This window comes from Labrus mixtus, chromosome 9 (genome assembly GCF_963584025.1).
Source record: "Labrus mixtus chromosome 9, fLabMix1.1, whole genome shotgun sequence".
NCBI classification, from domain to species: domain Eukaryota; kingdom Metazoa; phylum Chordata; class Actinopteri; order Labriformes; family Labridae; genus Labrus; species Labrus mixtus.
Window position 1 is genome coordinate 16,429,341 of NC_083620.1, and position 22,065 is coordinate 16,451,405.

At 37.9% G+C, this 22,065-nt stretch overlaps 1 protein-coding gene across 3 annotated transcripts; it reads right to left on the reverse strand.

The window, feature by feature from the left end:
- Positions 1-9,460: 9,460 nt before the first annotated feature.
- On the reverse strand, positions 9,461-21,392 carry si:dkey-202l22.6 (interferon-induced very large GTPase 1). Of its 3 annotated transcripts, none has more exons than XM_061046548.1 (4): positions 21,254-21,345; positions 20,331-20,463; positions 11,927-16,937; positions 9,461-11,183 (listed from the first exon to the last, which is right to left on the reverse strand). In XM_061046548.1, exons 2-4 carry the CDS (start codon positions 20,371-20,373, stop codon positions 11,045-11,047), a joined length of 5,193 nt encoding a protein of 1,730 aa, XP_060902531.1. In that variant the 5' UTR covers positions 20,374-20,463; positions 21,254-21,345; the 3' UTR covers positions 9,461-11,044. The 3 variants fall into 3 exon arrangements, with proteins under 3 accessions (XP_060902531.1, XP_060902530.1, XP_060902529.1); XM_061046547.1 differs by having other exon boundaries at positions 20,322-20,463; XM_061046546.1 differs by lacking the exon at positions 20,331-20,463 and having other exon boundaries at positions 21,254-21,392.
- Positions 21,393-22,065: the final 673 nt, after the last annotated feature.

Sequence of the window (22,065 nt, forward strand, 5' to 3'; positions counted from 1 at the left end):
CCTTTATTGAATAATACTTTGTGTTCAATTTGATCAAGTTTGTAATCAAAACTAATAACATGTATGTTTTGTCAATGCAAAGATAAAGAAACATACTGGAAAGCGTAAAGATTGTTCAATGTATACAATTCAAGGAAACAAGGCTATGAGGCCCTTAGAGTAAAAACCTTTTTTATTTTAAATCACCAACCGAATTTAATGGGAGTTCATTAAAAATATTATTAAAAATAAGAGTATGATCCCAATTAGAACTGTTATGAAAGCCATTGAGAAGCAGCATAATTCTTGGTTTGCAAAAAAACAAAACCAACACCTAAGTTTGTTTACAGTAAGCATGTGAATCACAATAAATAATTAATTAAACATAGGTAGAGAAAGATAGAGACATTGTTCCAGGATTTTTCCAACCTAGCACTCTTTGAATAAATGATTGATAAAGTTTTTAAAATATTTTAAAAAATGGATCCTCTCCAGTGCTCCACTACTATATTCAAATATCTTCCATGTCCTCCTTCAGAACTGTTAGTAACTATAACAGGCTCTGCTGCTCTCTGCATGTTAGAGATTGATCTTTTTTTTTTTTCTTAATCAACAGTAGGAATATGCTCCCTGATCCCATCTGGTCTAATGCTGTCCACATTATCTGACAGCATGGAAGAAACCCAACCTTCCTTAGAAACACTGTTGCCATGGCCTTTGTGGAAACTATCCAGTCCCTTTGCCTAATTTGCGAGGCGTGATGAGAATTGAGAAACCTTAAAAATGCAAAACAGGACGAACGATTAATGTTGACGACCCTCTCTACACCCTACCTTGCCAACTCTCTTTTACCGTCGTTTTTTACCTCTAGGTTTTTCCATCCAGTTTTTTTTCTCTCTCTGTGACTCAGCTGACATTTCCTAACCCGAACATTTTAATAAATCATACATTTCCATTATTGGAGACTGCAGGAGGCAGAGGCTGGACAAATATGTAACACAAATTAGGTCAAGGTTCACTATAATTCTGGTGAGATGATTTAATGATGTACCTCATTATATGAATTGAGAATATATTAGACCTGCTCCTTTTGACTCTGCAGTATGCCACACAATGTTTAATGATTTCGGATATTCAGTGGTTTGCAGACTAAAGTTTGTGCCCTCTGTACCATTTGATTACACAACTTGTGACTAGACAGACACATTCACCACTGCTGAAAGTACTGAATCAATTGAAATCATATTAAAATCTGAACTTCTTTCCGAGCAACAGAGTCTTTGTAAGTCTGCAGGGCTAATGATCATCTGCAGGCTAAATGTTATTATCTCTGTGTGACCCTTTCATTAAGAGAGGTCAAACCCTTGTTAATAGATTCCCCTCTGACAGAGAACACTCCGAATTTAAGAAGTACACATATGGACAAGTGCAGTGAATAGAAAAGTCATCATTAAGGGTCTTAAGGTTAGCTGTGTCAACTTGATATCAAATTTAATCACTACCTAGTGGTTCCTAGCAAGAACAAGTTTATGCTTTCTGTTTTCCAGGAAGGAATGTGCATCCATGCGTTTCTATACACAGTGTTCTCGTGTGTCTTCAGGGTTTGATTTTATAACAAGAAGGCTTACGAATGCCCTGCTGTTCAGCTTTCCATTCTGATTCTGACAGAACAGCCCTCCCTTTTGCTGTTCATTCATGCTGACAGGGTGCACACATATGCTCAGTGACACAGATGAGATTTTACCCAGTACCAGACAAGTGGTTCTTTTTTCATATACGGATAAGATCACCTGTAGCATATAGCCAGAAAGGTGCACAACCCCCCCCCCCCCCCCCCCCAAAAAAAAAAACATTCTACCTAATGCATCAGAACTGTGGTATGGTAATGTTTTGTTTTATGCTTAGGACAGATTATGAGATTAAAATATATTATATAGACATACAAGAAGTGTTATTTTACTGTTCTAACCCATATTAACCCTAACCCTATTCAAAACATACAGTATGTGTAAAACTTTGTGCATGTGCTTCCCCTATACATACAATTTAATATGCATGCACATGTCTCATTCTATTAGTTTCATTCTACATTTACTGCATGTCCAGTTTAACTGGTTACTGTCCATATTTTGTAGTAGTTTCTTAAAGTTAAGACATATTTAACAAAATATTTCCAACAGTTCTTATGCTATTTGTGTACATGCCATAGGCTTTTTGTGCCTATTGTAAAACATTGCCCAAGATGATACTTGTCATTTAGCTAACTTCTAATAATAAAAAAATGTTATTATATATTATATATATATGCAAAGTATACAAAGCATTAAATTGCACAATAAACAAATAAAACAAACAAATGCATTGAGACAATATTTGGGTAAATGAAGTTGATATGAGATGGAGTTTCTTACCTGTGCAGATGTTGAAATTAGAGATGTTAGACGGAATATCCCGGTGTAATGTCAATTCAGCAAATGAGCTTATTTTCCTCTTTCTCGTTGTTTTTTGTCACTCTGTTTTCTTTTGAGTTCCAGCTCTTCATTCTTTTGTATGAAATGCTCTTTCGAAGCTTATATAGAGGCTCACAGTGATAAGAGGAGTCAGGCAGGGAGAAGGTGTTGCCTCACTCTGCTCTGAGACAGAGTGACAGAGGGAGGGAGAAAGAAAGGGGACCAACATAACCACTCTCCTTCAAATCCTCATTACTGAGCTGTGTCCCACATTTTCTCCTGTCTTTTATCTGAATCCAAATTCAGACGCACACGATCACACAAACAAACAAACCCTGTTGCACATATGTTTTTGGAACACCTGTTGAGGAACCTTTTTATACCCTCTGGGAAGAGGGAAAACTATTCTTTTTGCTTTATTTGCTCTATGGCAGCTTGGATTGCCTGCAACTGCAGGGGAATGAGGTAGAAAAAGAGCAATCTTGTGAAAAGGGACAGAATCAAGTCTTCAGTTTCTCCAGGAAGATTACATTTTCCAGTTATTACACAAAAAGAAGAAAGATACACATTTTCTAAAATGAGTCAAGGGCTGACAATTTAGGAAAATGTTAGAATAAGAGGTATATTGCCTCTCTGTTAATAATTCATTAATAACAAAACAATCACATCTTTGCTTTCTTTGTATTATATCAGTCAAAAAAAACAACCCACATACACATAGACATAGACGTGACACTGTGACTTTACTACCAATTGATCTTGGTTCTACCCTTTGTAAAGACCACTAAGTGGAACCCCTGCTGACACACCAACTCACCAACAGCAGTAACATTGAGAGCAGCATCAAATCAAGCCAGACTGCTCTTTCCACCTCTCAGCTATTCCCTTCATTTGTCTCTGGTAAAAAAAAAAAACGGCTCCTTTTCACAACTGTCAGGGCTCGTGACTAAGATCTGACACTTAAGCTCAGAAATCTGTGCTTCAACGCACACACACACACACACCATTTCCCACTTCATCAATTGTGGGACCAATTCAATACAAGAAAGACTACTCAATAGAACACAATATCCTGACAAACCCACGAGAGCTGCTGAGCAGAGAAAGGCAGAGTAAAAAGCATAGAGAGGTGAAACGATTTATATGGATTGCTACATTTCTGCCTGGCAAGGTCTTTCTGTATAGGTGCCTGGAGAAAAACTGAGTGTATAATAGGTTTCAAATTGATACTGTGGAAAGCTTGTATCTAAAAGTATTGAAAAGGCATGAAAAGAGATATTCAGCTGCAGGGTAAAAAAAAAATAAACACGTACGATTAAAAGTACAAAAATACCAGTTTGGTTGTTAGATTAAAATCAGATTTTTGAACAATTCATCCTTTCGACAATTGTTCTGTGTCTTTGCTAACCCCCTTTATCATTTTGATATATTTGTTCATACATTATCTTCTAAATTTATCCCTGGCCCTTACACTGAATAATAACTACGGCTGTGTCTTTTCTCTGCGGATGTTTGAATAAGCTTCGGCATTCAGATACTGAGGTGTAAGTCTGCATTTAATTGATAACCTTGTGATGTGTCACAGCTGTGATTAACTGTGCTAAAAATGTCTGTATCTTACTATCTGGTTGTAGTTGCACGGCCCTTAAACAGCAGAGAGAAACTGCTATAGCTGGAGGATATATTAATGCATTTACCAGCCAGGGAGCCTGATGTTTCCCTCAGGAGATGCTAGAGACTAACACACAGCTACAGAGGAGAGAGACGACTAGACTAGGTGTTCTTCAGAAACACAACTCCGTTTGTAGCTGTTTTGTGTGCTTCCACTTTTTGTCAACACTTTCATCTTAACAACTTAAAAGATTCAGAGAGCTTCCCTCACGTTACCCTCATTCATGTGACGAGTGTCATGAAGTGGTGACGCAGTGAGTTCAATTGGAAGATAAATCTGTTTAGATGGGTTTATGTTTAAAAAATAATAGAATATTAATATTTATCACCAGCGATTTGATTATTGTATCATACAAGTCAGAAAGACTAAATCAAAAGTTTCCCCTGCTAAAGACCCTTTTATTAAAGTTTAAATTATTATTTTTTTTTTTTCAAAATAGTCCATAAAAGGAAGACGCTTTGCATTAAACACTCAGACACCATCTTATACTGCAAAGTCAAGTCAAGTCCAGAGCTTTGTCCGAAAAAAAAAACCAAAAGGTTGTGACATAAATTAGGAGGTTGTGATGATATTATTAAACTATTTTGGCGAAACAAGGGCTAATTGAAAGTCAATGGTGGGCTGTAAAGGACTTTCGGGTGGGAATGCTGACACTTCACAGAAATGTGAAATGTCACGTTGGCCCTCAGAGGAATGCCGCTATTGTTTGAAAGCAAAGGGGTAAAGAAACAGTTTTATAATCTTAAAGAATGATATAACTTTATTGTTTGCTGTTTCATGTGATATCTGTTAGGTTTTGTGGAAATGTGACAAAGAAATGTAGAAGTATAAGTACTGTGTGGTAATAAGTGTGATTGTGAGATCCGAAGCTGTTTTAAAAACCTCCTTATTTCACGGTAGGTTGGGTTTTTGATTCTGATTGCCAGAGATCTCAGATGTTTGGAGGGTGTAGTAGGCCAGCACGTCTTTACAGCTAAATGTCACTGTCCGTCTAATTTTGATTCAGTGCCCCTTAAGAACACCTTCAGTACCAAAACCGTCATGGCAGATTAGCTTGGCAGCGTATCCGATCTCGCCCCTCACCTCCATATGTCTGTAAGTACATGAGCCACGCTAGAGGAAGAAAATAGCCTACTGTGGAGATGCTAGCGAGGAAAATTTTGAGGCAAGGAGAGGGCTGAGGTGGCCATGTTAAGAGGATTAGTGGTAGAAGTGAAAGCAGATGGATTGAGCGTTTAGTGTAGCGTAGAAACACAGGATTACTCGATTGATTTCAGCACTTTGGACGAAGATAAGGAAGGATAAGTAGTCAAGAGATTGAAAATAATCACACAACAGGGATATTCAAGGTGTGTGTGTGTGTGTGTGTGTATGTGTGTGTATGCGTGTGTGTGTGTGTGAAAAGAGAAGAAACAAAATATAGAGATATAATTAAAAGATGTCAAATATTTCAGTTACAAGAGAGCTTTACAAGACAGCTATTTTCTGAGTTATTCTAAATGTAATGCTTGGATAGCGCCCGCATTAAAAACAAGTCATGATGGGAAAATCCAAAGCTTGCCTGTCTGTCTTACAACCTCAAAGACATTTTCACGTTGTTATGGTTCTGAAAAGTGTTTTATCTCATACAAACACAAGAGTGATTAGAAGTGACTCATTCATTTTACACGCTTGCTTTTTTGTTGTTGACTGAGCATGCCAACTGAGAGTGCAGCAGCACAGGACATAGACTCAGCCAAAAGAAACTGTAGAGCTTTCTGACTGCAGATCCACTTTCAGCGGATACTCTACTGGTAAAATAGCTTGCAGTTTTCAAGTTGGACAAGTGCAAATGGCAGAAACTTCTGTAGTTAAGTTAATATTGTACTTAAAAAAAAAAGGGCAAAAAAGCAGTAGACAGCGAAAGGAGGATTTCCACCAATGCTTGTCTCACAAAGAAACTGTAAGGCTTTCACCTTAAGTGACATATGAAACAATCTTGAAGGACCAACTTTTGGGGTCTTCGGGTTAGCAATAAAGAACCTCCAAGCCTTCCTTGACTGTGGGTTGCCATAGTTTACAGTGTGACTGGCAAAGTGATTAGCAAGAATGCAGTCAGCGTTGAGAGGCATTGTCTAAGAGCAGATTGTTAGCAGCAATTTCATGCTGATGTCCAGTTGAAGTGTTTGATACAAAGCTGCAAAGTGATCAGATGACTGCAGTGATTCAGGTTTGCATTACTCATGATCACAAAAGGATAGTTAAAAAAAGGACTGTCTGGATAAGCTGCATTGGAACTGTAAGTTTGTGCCTTGAGTCACTGTTTTTTAAAAAAAAAACTACTTATGTCATGTGAAATTTGCTTGGGTAAACTTAAGCTATAGTTAGCAAGCAGCTGCTAGCTAGCAGGAGTATTGAGGTGCTGTTTAGAAACTCCAGATAAATTTGCTTTACTATTCTACCATAAATTATTCAAACTATAGTTGTGCTACAATTGCTTTTTATCACAGCTGAAAGTGTTTTAGAAATCCGTAAGTGCTATTTTTGTGATATACACTATACATGACATATACTTTTTATCTGTTCATCTATAATGCAGAAGAATCTGGAAGAATACATTGTGTTTGTGTTGTATATTTGTACACCTATAATCATTACTTTAAATACTATCGCTCGGGTAAGTGAATCCAGTTTTCTGTATGCATATTCATGCCCATCCGTTATTGCATGACAAAATCAAAACCCCTACTTCAACAATCCAGCCCTCACGTAGATCACTCCAAAGTCAGCTACTACTAAAATTTGCATGAAGTCGAAACTACACATTTTCTGTCATTTCTTCAATTTTAATTAGACATTGCAGATATAATGTTAAGGATGTTCTGACCTTTAAATGCTAGTCTTGCTGCCAGAATTTGGAAAAAATAAAAATAAAGTTACAACACAGTAGCTTAATCACATCCTGAATATGTGGATCTCCTTAAAGGCTTTATATGTGATTTCTGGATCCAGCAGATGTCGCCCTTGAGCACCAGCATGAAACTAAAACAACTCGCACTGCATTGTTGTGTTAGCATGCTAATGCTAGCGATCTTTATTTTGCTTGTATCTTCACACTGCATGTAAATTTACCCGAAATGAGCGTGATCTAGAAACGCTTACGTGAATATGAGTATGAGTATTAATACTTAAACATTACCACATGCTGCACAACCTGACTGTAAACTGATTGATTTCTTATTGATTAAAATAAATACACTATTTTGAAATGTGAAATGTAAACAATATTTGTGTTCTATATGATTTGCTAATATACTGTACAAATTGTCTGTTCATTACATTGCTGATGGCTATTCTAAGTGGGGTAGAAGCTGTTGTGTAATCAGTCAGTTCATTCACTCACCAGACTAAAAGGGTTTAGTGCAGTAGAGGGAGTGACAGTTACGTGACAGATTCAGGGGGGAAAGTCTGTCAGAGCTATGAACACCTTGAAAGAAATAAGGCCTGATATTGACGTCGCTTTTGAACCAATTTAAACTGTCAAAGTGACAGGCTGTAAGTACTTTGGAGTTCTACCTTGAATCTAGTATTGACAGAAAGGGCAGAGCAGAACCCACAGCATTCACAAGTAGAGCAATAGAGTAGGCACCAGTCCTGGTTATAAAAAACACTGATGTGTCCTGTTGTTAATAACAACAACTTACAGAATATTTGCAGTTTGTTGTTTAAAATACAAAAGTCAGAAAAGGTATGCAGTGTAATATTTTTCTTCTCTTTTGTCTTCAGTCTTGAAGTGTTTCACTTTCAGTGCACTTCATGGCAGACAGTCACGCTGCAGATGAGTTACAGATCAGATAAAGAGCCTGGATAAAGGTGCCCTGTGGTTGATAATTTCCGCCTCCAATGTGTGTTTCACTGTGTGTGACAGTGTGTGTGTGTGTGTGTGTGTGTGTGTGTGTGGTGTGTGTGTTGTGTGTGTGGACAAAAACAAAAACAAAGACAGAAAATGGATTATATAATGCTTGCCTTGCAAAGCTGTTGATTTGACTTTTTTATGTGGCTGGTAATTGTGTGCTTTTTAACTCCACAGTTTTAGTTAAATGTACAGAAAGTGGATGCAGCTGAATACAAAACGCTGTAACTCTGAATATACTTTGTTAGTGTCAAAGTGTTTGGATAATGTGTTAATGTTTCAGTTAAAACAAAAACCTTCAATCTAATTTGCTGCCGGATTCCAAAAGATTTTCTTAAGATTCTCATGACATAGGCCACTCAGAGCTCATTTTCCATCGTTAAAGCCTATGAACTCAACCTCCACTAGGTGATATTTTATGTGGCTTTTTTAAAATTGTATTTCTATTCCCTGTGTGTTCTGGACACTTTTACCGACCAGATTATATTCCTACTCATGTGCCTGAATCTGTATGTTAGACCTGCATCCTGCCGTATAACCCTGCCTCAGCCTCCTCAGTGTTCAGCTTTGTCACTGCATTACAAGTAAGTGAAAAAATGAATAGTTTTCATTAATGGGTGTCAGTCTGTATTGTTTAACTTAAATGAAGGTACATTCATGAATCTTGGCATGGATGATCGAACCAAAACCCTGCGATAAAATCAAAATCCCCATTGCTAGGTAACACTTTATTTTGATAGTCCGTCTGTTGACACTCAACAAGCTATCAGTAGATATTCAGTTGCATGTCAACAGTGTATCAGTTGATATTCAACATAACTTTTTCAACAGACAAGTAACATACATTCAGCTAACGAGTCTTGTTGAATATCATGATATCTTAAGGTTATGGTGAATTAACCTGGCATGTACATTGGATATACTCCTCATATATTTAAAATCTGCTGCTCATGGGCTGCCGTGTGTGTAAAGTTTTCTCCTCTACATTTATCTTACATGCAGATTGGCCAAAGCTGTGACTCATTGAAACACTTATAGCTAGGGGAGCTATTGTACTGGGAAAATCAATCTAAAAACATAATTGAGGTTGGATGTTTATATTACCTGCTAAATTTATGCATGAAACTAGGGTTTGCAGAAGGTTGTTTGGCCAGGGAAAACAGCAAACAAAGCTACAGCAGGGATACCTTGTTTTGAAGTTTTAGTGAGACTGTGTGGGTCAGTAAGATGTGCAATACATTTTTTTTAAAAGACTTCATTTTTTTTCATTATAAAATGTGATGTTTGAACTTAATACAGTTTGGATTTCCATGCCATTCAGGAACCAATTTATATCTCTGACAGACTTGATATGAAAAATAATCCAGAAGATCTGTGAAACGAATAACAGTTGTGCTTCGGTTTATGCAATGTAATAAAATATAAAACTACTTATTACTACTTATAGTATTAAATGAAGAAAATGGATGTTACTTAAAAAGAAAAAGATCATTTTATGACACAGCTCAAGATATATGCATGCATGATAATTTTCTGAAACTAGTGTGGCATATTAAGACAAAGTTAGACACACAGCACCCTCATTTCAAAGTGCCGAAGAGAACTGAAGGGGGGCATGAATTATTAATAGTTAAACAGGGTTTTAGACTCCTGGATCCTCTTTGGCATCTGAAGTGCTGCACATTGTTTATTCTCTACTGCCAGTCGTTGCTGGAACAATATAGGAATACGTCATAAAGGAATACAAAATCTTGCAAATTCAGAGACATTTCATCACCTGGGTCAGAGCCTAAAACCCTCTGCGCTTTTAAAGCCTAGCAAGCAATTATCAATTCCTTTAGATATGCATGCTCATATGGCAGTACTAAATCCAGGTGACATCCTTCTCATGCTTTGAGCCAGCAGAGAATCCATCAAACATTGCCCTCTTGTGGTTATCAGTATTTGACTTCTGCCTCCAGTCATTCTTTTCATGTATTTAATTTATACTAAGTGTATGCAAGTACATGTTTCAGTGCTTCAGTCTATGTTTCCACAAGAGAGAATTCAAGCTCTCTCTGCTCATAACCACCCATAAACTTTCATGTTACAAATCCCTTTAAGGAAGGTAAATGGCTGTGTTGTGGCAGAAAATGTCACACATAAATGAAGGTAATCCTACAAATTGTTAAACTTTCTGACTGAGCAAGTTAAATCCAACAGGTTGACAAAGTCCAGAGGGACATCAATTAATATATCGAAGTAAAAATCACATTTTAAAGAAATGGCCAGCTATTGTTAGACATGAACTTACACTATAGCATCCAACCATATCTTACATGACTGTTTTATAGTGTTAATATCATAACGAAGCCTTCAACTGGGAAGCAATGAAAGATGAACAATATGTCAGTGTTCCTACTTTTTGAAAACAGGGTTTAAGCTTTCAACTAGTGACACATTTTATCCAAATACTTGAACTGACATTTGAAAAATGGTCTGGTGCCTTTCAGGTCATACAAAATTTCCCAGGAACGATAGTTTGGAGGGAAACAGTGGTTCATAAAATGTCAACAAAATCAGAGCTGAATTAGAAGAAGTAATTTTCAACAAAACAAATTAGTGCCAACCAAATCGACATGTCAACAGAATATATGCAATTCAACCAATATTTATTGGCATAAACTAACAGCAAAAAAAGAAATATCAATAGATAAAAGGCAGCTAATTTATATTTATCTATACTCTACTTCAATGCTAACTGCTTTACAATTTCACTTCTATATACATTTTTTCCTCGGGTTTCATTTTCTTTTGATATTAGCATTGTCTGGTTCAAAAACAGTATGGTGACCTGACACATCAAACATGAAAACTAAACATGAGCTTGCAGATTTGTCTTGTTCCTTGGTTAGGAGGCAGAATGGGAAATACAAAGAGCTAATTATTATAAACGACAGCATCCTGGATGATTCATGTTAAAGACTTCTAGACCAGTTTATAAAAAATAAAACTTGAGCATTATTCTACCACATGCACATGCTATAAAGGTAGCTTCTGCTCAGGACAGTATTACTGTTGAGTCAGGAAGCCCATACTCAGACTGTTCAATGCCTCCTCCTCAGTGATCTTCTTCCAATCATCTGAAATCTTTGCCGGCTCCTGCTCGTACTCTTGTGCAAACCTCTCATTGAACCTCGCCAACACATACCTGTAAAACATTCTTTATTTAGCTCGCTTCAGAAATATTTGCAAGAAAAAAAACACATAGTTTTCAATAGGGGTGACTCCAAATAGTTGAATATTTGACGATTTGTTCCAAAGATCCTAATTCAACTGCCAATCAGTCGAACACCTTACCTAAACAAGTATAATTCCTTATGTGGGTATATGTGGGTGCTCGTCAATAATTTTACAGTGATTTGCCTGTTTTCTCCAAAACAGAAATCATGACTCATAGCCTCTCGGTATATAGATATATGTATATATATATATATCTACTCATTAATACTTTAATGCAATTCTAAATAGTTGATGTACACACACTAATGTAAAGACATTAAAATTGAAGGCATGTGTAAGCCTGTGTGTTATTTAAACACTTATTTAGTTTATTTAGCTTAATTTATTATTGTTATAAGGTCACCATAAAGCAGACTTAATGAGTAAGAAAAAAGATGGATCAAGTCCTTAGAATAAATTGTTATTTCATGTCCAGAAAATAAATAGTTTAATTACATGGTATATCTCTTGTGTTTCAAATTGGAATATGGATCAATAAGCGCAAAGAAAAATACTTTTGACGATCAGTTGAGCATAGGAAGAGTCCGACCAATCAGATTGGACTATGGAAATCCTTGGTCAGGGACACCCCTAGTGCTCAACTTATAGATAATTAAGAAAGAAAAATATTTTAACAAAATACAATGTTATTTAAGCTTTCATTAACCATACCTCCAGTAGGGACCCGGCATCTGGTCGTTTGGGTTTTCTGTGGAGGTGCTCCATTCTGGATATAAGGAATGAAGGCTTCTGCATGAATCCCCCGCCATAGACATGTTGTGTGTGTCCTTTTTTTGGCCTGCATTCTCCTCGGTCATGCTTCCAGGGAAAGTAATACAGGACAAAGAACTCGAGTTATATGGAACCATACCTCTTGGCCTGTGGAGCAAAGCCATGTGGACCTCATGCCCCATCTCTGTCAGCTCACAGGGGGCTCTGCAGAGAGGACATTGCTGTTCACAGCCTCTCACGCTGTTGAAAAGAGAGTCTTGCGGCTGAACTGGAAGGCACTGAAGAAGTTGGTTACTGTCCACATTTTGGGAGAATTCCTGAGCTAGGTCCAAGCGAATTTCAGCCAGTAACTCCATTAGACAAGTGACAAAACGATCCCATTCTGTGGTGATACTGAAGAGAGGTCCATCTAGCACTGCCCTTGTGACTTCCACATCCCCATCTTCCTCTAAAGTGAGGCACACGCTCTCCAACAGTATCTTTGTACCGCTGAGCACTCCACTGGTACCTTCCAGGGTTTGGCTCACTGCTGCTGCAATCTTTCCTACAATTTCACCAAGTCTCTGTTGCCTCCATTTATTCAAGTTGGTGGATTCAGAGAGGTGAGCCAATACTGACTTCTGGATCCTTTTCTGTCTAAAGTTGTCAAAGGATAGCAAATATTCCAGGAAATTTTCAAAGCAGTCCTCCTTTAACAACTCTTCGAGTAAGCTTTGGTGGAAGTCATGTGAGGAGTGATACTGCTGGGCATTATCTCTGATCTCCTCGACAATTCGCTTCCCCAGTGGCCTATAAATGTAGTCCAAGACTGTAGGTTTAATGACCATGGAGGTGAATGCTTGAGCCATTTTCTGGCACTGGTCTCTTTTCCTGAACTGGTACATAAACTGTGCCAAGTACCTACTCTTGTTTGCAGTGAGACACATCAGAAGCTCTGTGTCCTTTGCATAGCGATCATGTAGTATTTGGAAGTCTCGACATGCAGAGCTACAGAGATAAGCTTTCAGATCCACTTCAAAAGCAGATCTGATTTCGAAAGATTTATCTTTCAAAGTTTTTTCGACATTCTCCAACATTTCAGTAATATAGCTGTCAGAGAAATCTGCTGTTAATCTAGATTTAGCTGCTACAAACTGACTATATTCTTCTATGATATCGCTTGCAACTTTTTGAGCCTCCAACCTTTGTAGCCTGTTATTATCCTCAAACATGTGCTTCAATCTGCTACGGTATCCAAAGTGCTCATCATAAACCTGGAATGTAGGTGTCGGGTTTGGGCTGATATCTTCCAGTTTTTTTATGTGTTTCTGAAGCCCACGGCTGATTAGATTTCCTTTCAGAATATCAGTCACTCTTGCTGTAATGTCATCAGTTCCTGAAGGCCTGAAGTCAAAACTGGACATTGTCTTATCCCACACACTCTCAAATTCTTCTTCTAGTTCTGTATCTTTAAGGAGAACGTTTGTAGACCTGCTGTTCTCCAACAGTGCATGCAGCTTTGAATGCTGTTCTGATTCCAACAAAGTCTCAAACTTTTGCAGCTGTGTCGAAGAGCAATGGCTCTCTGTGACTGTCTCCAACCTTTGTTTCATCTCTTCAGTTACTCGCTCCTGGAGTTCATCCAAATTGCTCATGAGGATTGGCTTGAATGTGTTCATTTTGAGATGGTCTTCTTTCATCATATAGGCATCTACTTTGGACCTGAGTTTGACCACCTCTGCTTTGACTTCTTCTCCGGCTTCATTCTTTAGCTCATTCAGAAGGTCATTTTGGATTTTTGCATCTAAAGCCTTTGTCTTTGATGCAAAGATCTTGTTTTTTGCCTCCTTGAGCCAATTTTCCATGTTTTCCAGAACTCTATCCTCCCACTGAGAAAGCTCTGTGCACAATAAAGAGAATACCAAAGCTATGTCAGTATTTTGCAGACCAATAGAATAGGATTCTGCTCTCACTGCATCCCACACAGCACATAAATGGCTAAAAAGCTCAGGCAGTTCTTTGGCTTTAGACTTCTCTGAACACTTCTTCAATGCCCCAAACAAGTTTTGCTTTAGTTTTAACATAGCATTACTATAATTTGTATCAACTGGTTGAGAGAGAGCTCTATTTTGCCAAGGTCCTTTGACATAGGTGATGCTGCTTGAGGTCTTTGCATAATGGTGATCAATATTGTTAGTTACTTGATCCCGAGTCTCTGTCTGAAGCATCTCAGAAACACGCCTTAGCTGTGATGTTTGCAATGTGTTATTTATTCCTTCATCCTGCACCAAGAGTTGGCAAATGGGAATGGAGGCAGATTCTTTGATGCGCAGGAGAGCATTGACTATCACTGTGAAGTTGGTTTCAAACTCAGCACTTGAATGTGAAGAGATGTTATGCATTAAAACATCACTAAATCCTGTTGCAACAGTAGCCATTTCATTGTCATGAATCAGCGTGCTTCCTTTGTTGCCTAGGGACTTTGAGCAGAGGCCTTCAGCATCAACCAAAAACAAAAAATCACACTCCATGTCTTCTCTTAGGTAATCAGGGAGACAAAGGGCAGCCATGTACAACCCTCTAGTTGATCTTTTCCTACCTTCAGGAAATTTCACCCCAAATAGTGCTGAAAGAACCTCTGCGTTTTGTGCATGATGTACACCAAGGTTTGTCAGCACTCGGGTCCTGCACTGGTCTTGAGGTAGGCGACGTTTAAGCTCTGCTAAGACGCAGGCAAGCCACCGGATTGGGATGTTTGAGGCATCTCCATCCATCAGTTCAAGTGGAATTCCATGGAGAAGAAGGTCTGTAGCTATGCTAGGGAGACGCAACACATTGTGGCTCCCACTGCCAGGGCTAATGTGTGTTAACTCAAAAATTAGGCCCATCTCGCGCAAGAAGTGCTCAAGGCCCAGCCAAGATGGTTCAAGTTCAGAAGGATGTGAACATTTGGCTACCTGATGATCAAAGGAAACATCTTGACACATTTGTTGCTTCGCAGAATTTTTTGTACTTGACTCTGCTAGTGTAAACTCTGATTCATCTGTCTGTTTCCCTTGGCAGATTAAGATTCCATTTTCTTGAGACGGGGAATGAGAGTTTTGGTCCTTTGAGTCTGGATCGGAAATTTCTTCTTCGAAATGTACTTTGTGTTTCGTCTTCTTTTCACTTTTCTCAATTGACATCATAGGTAACTGCTGCTCTATGACTGCATATGTGGACTCAATATTGTCCTTCGTTTGTGACTGTGGTTCTGTAGTCCTCTCTGTGTACTTCAGCAAAATATGCTGCAACTCTTGGGTTAATTCCATTTCTTGCCCTGAAACTTGCAGTTCAGTATTTACAGGTTGTTCTTCGCTGTCGTCTTCTTCAAATGTTGAATCTGTGCAGAAACTATCACTTTCATCTATCATGTCATTGGCTCCATTTCCAAGCACATTGTAATTTCCAGTCAGGTCATCACTTTTTTCTGTCTGCAGTTTTGTGAATAAATCTTGGGGACTGTTTTGTTTTTCAATTTGCATCTGGGTAAGCTTCAGCTTCATACACGTAAGAAAACATGACCTCTCCACTTTATCTGCTGTGAAAAGCACATCAGTGAAAACCTTCATTGCTGGGGTCATTTTGTAACAGCTCAATGCTACCAAGATGTCTTTCTTTTCTTGTTGTAGTTGTGAGTTGATGTCTTTACTCTCTTTTTGATGTTTTTTCTCTTCCTTTTCGATTTTGGCCAGTTTGCTCCAAAGAGACCCTTGCAAGGGAAGCTGTTCATCCCTAAATTTGGCAGATCCCTCATCTAAACCTTTCAATACTTCCTCTACTTTGGCCATTGCCTTTTTACAGACTGCCCCTTCATCTACACTGAGGCCTTGCTCCTCTGCTAGTTTTGCCGCTGTCTCAAGTGTTACAAGTTTTAGTTTATCTGGTAACAGATCTTTCAGGATTTCAGACAGCCTACTAGACAGTTCCTCCTGAGTCAAAGCATTTGCTTGAATAACTGAACCTTCTGGAAGCCCCAAGTATTCACTAAGGTTCTGATCAGCAAACCCAATAACCCTGTTGTCATTTGTCTCTTTGTCAGACAGGTCAATCAGTATGAGCTTGTTTGCCATATGATTGCATGAAGCAAGAAGCTGTTTTTCTTTCTCTTTAAGATCCCCACAGAAAATGACAACAGCTGAAGATGCCTGGCAAAGAAAGCTGAGGTGTTTCTCATGTGTACTGGCGTCACCACGTAGGTTAGAGATGACCACAGGGACAGGAAAAATGTCTCTTGCAAGATCTCCAGTAGGTAGATACCACCCAATCTCTACCAAGCCATTGGAGAGTCTTCTCGGCATCTGTCCTCCATCCATACCCCTGTGGAGAAATGTTTCTCCACCTATAACAGTATTTAGTACCTGTGACTTCGAAACACCACAGTGACCAAGCTTCACACAAGAAATCACTGGCATGGGTGTGCTTGCCAAATCCCCCTCCTGGACCTTTCCGTTTCTATCTGGAAAGTGAGACCTCCACTGGCTTAAAACCCCTCTCAAGGGCCAAAGGAGGTAATGACTGGGCTCTTCTGGATCTATGTTTGGAAGAACCAGAGGCACTGCAAATTGACATTGCACCATGCGCACAGCCATCTCATGATGAAGGAAAGAGTTGGCAGACATAAAGACAGCTGAAACCAAATCAAGGGGGTTTACTTCACATTGATTTTCTCCTTCAAAACCATTAATCATTTCCTCAGATGATTTGTCTGCATCATGCTGAGCTTTGCACAAGGGACTGCGGGCATCTGGGCTCAGCAGCCAAAGGCGTTGGAGGAAAGCATTTGGTAGATCCTTTGGGTCCAGAGGAGCTTGGTTCTCCAGGTTCCAAGTGCTGATGTCCAACATAGATGCTGGGTCCAATGGTTTAGTCCAGAAGGCCTCCAGACCAAGTTTATTAAAAACCTCCGCATGTGCATTGTCCTTTAGAGGTACTGTTTTGTAAAACACAAAACACAAAAACAACAAATAAATCATTCAGGCTGTAGGGAAACAACATTTCAAAGTAGAATATAGCATTTTCTTTTAATTAACCCAAAGATGTAAAATATTCTATTTATAGTTGAAAATCTGGACAATAATTGTAATTGCAAACAATTTATCGACATGTTACAATAACACTGTTTTTTTATGTACGTATTTTAACGTATTTTAAAGGTCCCATATTATGCTTTTTCTGGTTTTATATGCCCTTTAGTGTGTTTTCCAAGTGTCCTGTGCAAAATTCAAAGTCCGCGGAAACGCGGCTTCTCCTACGTCCTCCTGTTAGCTGTAGCATTAGCTGCACGTAACGCTCGGTTCTAGCCCCCCTCAATAAAAATTTGTCAGTGCGGCGTCATTGTCAGCGTGAGATCACTGATCTAAGTCCATTGGCTCGTTGTGGCAAGCCCTGCAGTTCATTTTTTCAAATTTCCGAGAAGCGTGCTGAGCAACTGACCACTGACCGACAGAGCGGATCGGCAGACCAATCAGAGCAGACTTGGCCCACGTGGGGTCTAACAGTGTGGGCTCAGCAGAGCGTAGCTGACGGACTCAGAGCGTAGAGGGAGCAAAGAGGAGCAGTACATTAAACTATTGTGAACTTTAGCTATTGTGAACGTACAAAAGTAGGTACATAGATTAAATATAGGAACCCCAAAAAGGGCATAATATGGGCTCTTTAAGTATTAAGTAAGTAATAGAGTAGTTTTACTTACTTTACTAAAAAGTACAGTGAATTGCACGCAATATAGGAGGCTATAGTCCTATCTTTTTTCTTACTGAAACCACACTTATTTAGGATGTATATGATGTCAAGAAACCACTCACCACAGTTATACTATTACTGACATTCTTCAAGGCACTGGTTAAAGTAATTGATTTCCTATTTTCAATCTAGTGTACAGTATTAATCAACCATAGACACATACGAAAAAGGTTAATTCATTTGAATGCCGTTGGCTTAGTCTGTCATAACTAGCCTGGAAAATGTAAAGCAAATGCTACTTCTTTATTTCTTTCGAAATGATCAAAGCTTTATTTAGTCTTCCATAAAAATACAGAAGTTAATTTTAGAAGTAATTTGGAATTCAATGCTTCGTTATTTGCTCAACTTCCTTGAACCCCCCTCACTGGTTTGATAGCTGTCTGGACTTAATTTTGGATATAAACAGAACATAGACCACTTCAATGAGACCAGTAACCTCCTGACTTGCACTTCTGATGACCAACACACTGGGGATGTGTTGGAGGAACCTAGTTTCCATGACAATGCCAGAAGTTTTAGTGTTGATAAACCATCCAATCATTTGTGTTATTACTTGCATTAGAGTAATTGAGTGCTAAGTAATAATAATGTGCAGGTACTGGAATATTTAAATAATAAAAGAGCCTTGAAAGCTGACTAGGTTATGTCATTTTCCCCAATAGTTTGTTTCGTAAATTTCATTCAGGAATTTGAGTGAACCAAAGCACAGAGACAGAGCTGGTTAAAGTAACAAATCATCCTCTTATTGCTTTAGACAGAGGACTTCACTCTGTAATTGTCCTGTTAGATCTCAGTGTGGCATTTGACCGTCACATCCTGTTACAGGGACTTGAACACTTGATTGTCATTAAAGATACCACATTAAGATGGTTTTAATCCTATTTATCAGATTATTCTCAGATTGTAATGACGAACCCTCTATGCATGCCAAAGTAAGTCAGTTCTACTACAACACATGTGCTTTGACCGGTTTTGTTCATCTTATGAATGCTCCCTCTAAAGATAAAGATAAAGATAAACTTTATTGATCCCCCGTGGGAGAAATTTGTGCATTACAGCAGCTCCAGAAAACAGGGCACGGGAATATAATTATTAAAAATAAAAATAGAAGTTAAGATCAAATTAAACATATTTGCATCAGTTAAATAAAAAAATACAATAATGTAAAATTACACAGTAACTACACAGGAAAGAGTTATTGTTCTTAAAAAAACACACACAGTGTGTAGCATGAGGTGGTGATGCTGTTAAAGAGTCTGATTAAAGTACTCTAGGTAATATTGTTAGGAAAGACTCCATAAATGTTAGGTGTTATGCAGATGATAACCAATTGTACATTCCGTTTTAGGCAAATAAAGCTAATTAGTAAATTAAACTCATGCAGGCCATTGGGAGTAAGCATGTTATCTGAATCTGCTCTACAACTGCAACAAACACATATCAAGGATTGCATTTTTCACAAACATACAACACGTCAGGCCCAGTATGTCCGAAAAAGATTTAGAGAAACTATTCAATGCATTTAGTACTGATTAGCTGGATTTTTCTATTTCCTTGATATAAATTATACTGCTCAACATTTTCAGACAAGAACTAGGAAAATAGATTGTAAATTTCCTATATAAACTTATCTACATTGGGTCATTTTAACATCTAAAATACAATTTGCAGTCCTTCTTCTCATCTACAAAATTCTTAACTGACAGACACAATCACATCTTAAGAACTCATAGTGACCTATTATCCCTCAAGAACAGTTCACTCCCAGATTGCAGATCTGTTGGAGGGCCTAAGTCTTCAGAAGTATTATTGAAGGAAGGGCCTTCAATTATGAGACACCTCTGCTGTGGATTAATTTGCCAGTTTTGGCAGGGGATGCAGTCACCCTCTCCACTTTTAGGGATAGGCTCAATATTTCTTTGCAATGTTGCTTGCCTTGGAATATAAAACACTAAATGGCTGGCATAATTTTGTATCATATTTAAGATTATACCGTAATGGCTGAAGCACATACTTTATCAGAACTCCTTTTTAGTTTGAGGTTTCTTAGAGGTTTCTTAAAAGCACAAACATATTTTTTTAGAAGAAGCACAGTCCTTGTTTAGATGGATTATGCAGTGTCTCTACAAGGAAGCTGACAGCAGCTGATTAAAAATAGACTTAATACAAATGTACCTGTCACCAGGGGTTCTTTAGTTTTACACCAAAAATCCAAAACCATTAACTAGCATTATGTTTCAACACACCACTGTATGGCCAGAAGCCTAAGGGTGAGAAAGTCAACATTTTCCCCTCCTTTTAGACCTTCATCAAAAATGATTTTGTAGTTGTGTTTCTGAAATAGTACAATATTACATACTGTGAAACAGTATTACATAAATGCGGTACAAGGAATAATGTGTTGAGAGATTTGGAAATAAAGATATCTTTAAAAATTAACTACCTCACTCATATTTGATATAATACACATCATTGCAATTTTAGATTAGCTTAAAAAGTTATTTGAACACAAAACATGTTTTAATTGTACCAAAAGCCTCAAAAATCCAACAACACAAAAAACCATCCTTACTGATCATACTTTTCTTTTTGCTGCTCAGCCTCTTGGGTAGCTTGACTGACATGATAAATGCAGCTTAGTGTCTCTCCTCTTTGTTCAGATGAGTTTGTCTGCTCTGGTCAGACACTCAGAAAGTCAAGTGTTGTCTGGAAACCTGTGATTAAAATTCATAACGTAAAAAACATGACCAGCGTGCAAAAGACAGGAAAAAAAACAGCCTAAAGTACTTACAAGGGTAATTTTTTCTAATACCACTTTTGACACATGTATCTGAATGTGTGAATATGAAAACCTCAGTCCTACTTACTGAACACAAGAATATTTTGTAGGCACAGAGACCTGCTCATTATGGAAAGTACATACTGTACAAGTTTGGTTTGTCCTGATGTTTATCTTCTTGAAATTCTTCACTTAAGCAAGAGTCACTCCCTGTTACATTTTAATTTTCCTTACAACAAAACCTGACCCATGACAGGTTGTTAATGATAATTGCCTATTGTGGGAAAAGCCACTAATAGGTCAACTATGGAGATTAGGGGACTTTCCTTGGTTTACTATCAGAGCTCTTGAGATTTAGCTCTATTTTGAGTTTGGCTGCCACCAGTAATGTTTTTTTTCTATTTTTTTCATTATTATGAAAATCCACCAATAGTAGAAGAAGTTGTGCAATAAAATGTATGCTTTTAAATCTATTGCAACAAAGTGTAAACTGTCAGGTTGAGATTTTAATTATTAGTTTTCATTCAAATTAATACATTATTAAGTTGATACTACCTTTATTCTCTTAACATATCTTGGAGGTATATAATTGTTCATATAGACTGTATCCTACGACGATGGATGTCTACACAAATACCTATTTTTTTCACAATTGCTCTCTTCAGCCATCAATGAAAATGTTTGAATATCTAACAGAATTTGTTTTAAAAAAATTAAATCCTTACCTCCTTCCTCCCATTGAATTTCTTGGTAAGAGGCAACAGATATCCTCACATTTGATGGAACAACAGGTGAATGCGTGTCAGTCAGAAGTGCTCTTATACTTGTCTGTTTACTGATAAGGCACATTCCTGCACTACTATCTTATCCCCTTCAAGCAAAATGAACACCAGTCATATGCACGCACACTCGCAGGACACAACGAGGAGCAAGGAGGCATCAAGTGACATTAGTGGGTTACATAAATTTGTTTTTAACATGACAGGCTTGATACTTAGATAACGGCAAGTAGTGTTTTGTTTGTCAAAGCCCAGAGCCTGCTGAGATGATGTTACACACTCCTGCACAAAGCATTATCACTGGTCTGCAGGGGTCACAAGTCAGGCTCCAGACAATGACGCACACAAACCCTCAGTTATGCGTATTTTCTCAGATATAAATCCATCTGATTACAACAATAAAATGTCTGGCGATACTGAATCTGCTTTTTGTTCATACACAATCTTCTGTTGCTACAACAATATTACCAGCCTGATGTTTAATTTATTGATCTTGGGACATAATGCTTTCAACTTTAGCCTTCATCTAATACAATGTGTTTTATTTTTATTATAGCTAATTCAGATTCCTCCAAGAGTGATAAAAGACAACTTCTCCAGAGAATGAGGAATTTAAATGGCGTTAACCCACTCCTAAGAACTTAACTTAAAATAAATACAAATGTGAATAAGTATGAGGAGAACAGTGTTATAATTTAAAAACAACAATGAACTCGTTAAAAAAAGTCTAATGCAAAAAGTGTTTCTACACCTTTAAC

What these genes read in the sequence shown, in the direction of transcription:
- si:dkey-202l22.6 (XM_061046546.1), bottom strand. Translation starts at nt 21,377, where the DNA reads ATGTGCCTTATCAGTAAACAGACAAGTATAAGAGCACTTCTGACTGAC. An exon ending in AATTCAATGGGAGGAAGGAG is followed by an intron (nt 16,938 to 21,253) that starts GTAAGGATTTAA and finishes TTTACAAAACAG; the next exon opens with TACCTCTAAAGGACAATGCA. An exon ending in ATGCCGGGTCCCTACTGGAG is followed by an intron (nt 11,184 to 11,926) that starts GTATGGTTAATG and finishes AATGTTTTACAG; the next exon opens with GTATGTGTTGGCGAGGTTCA.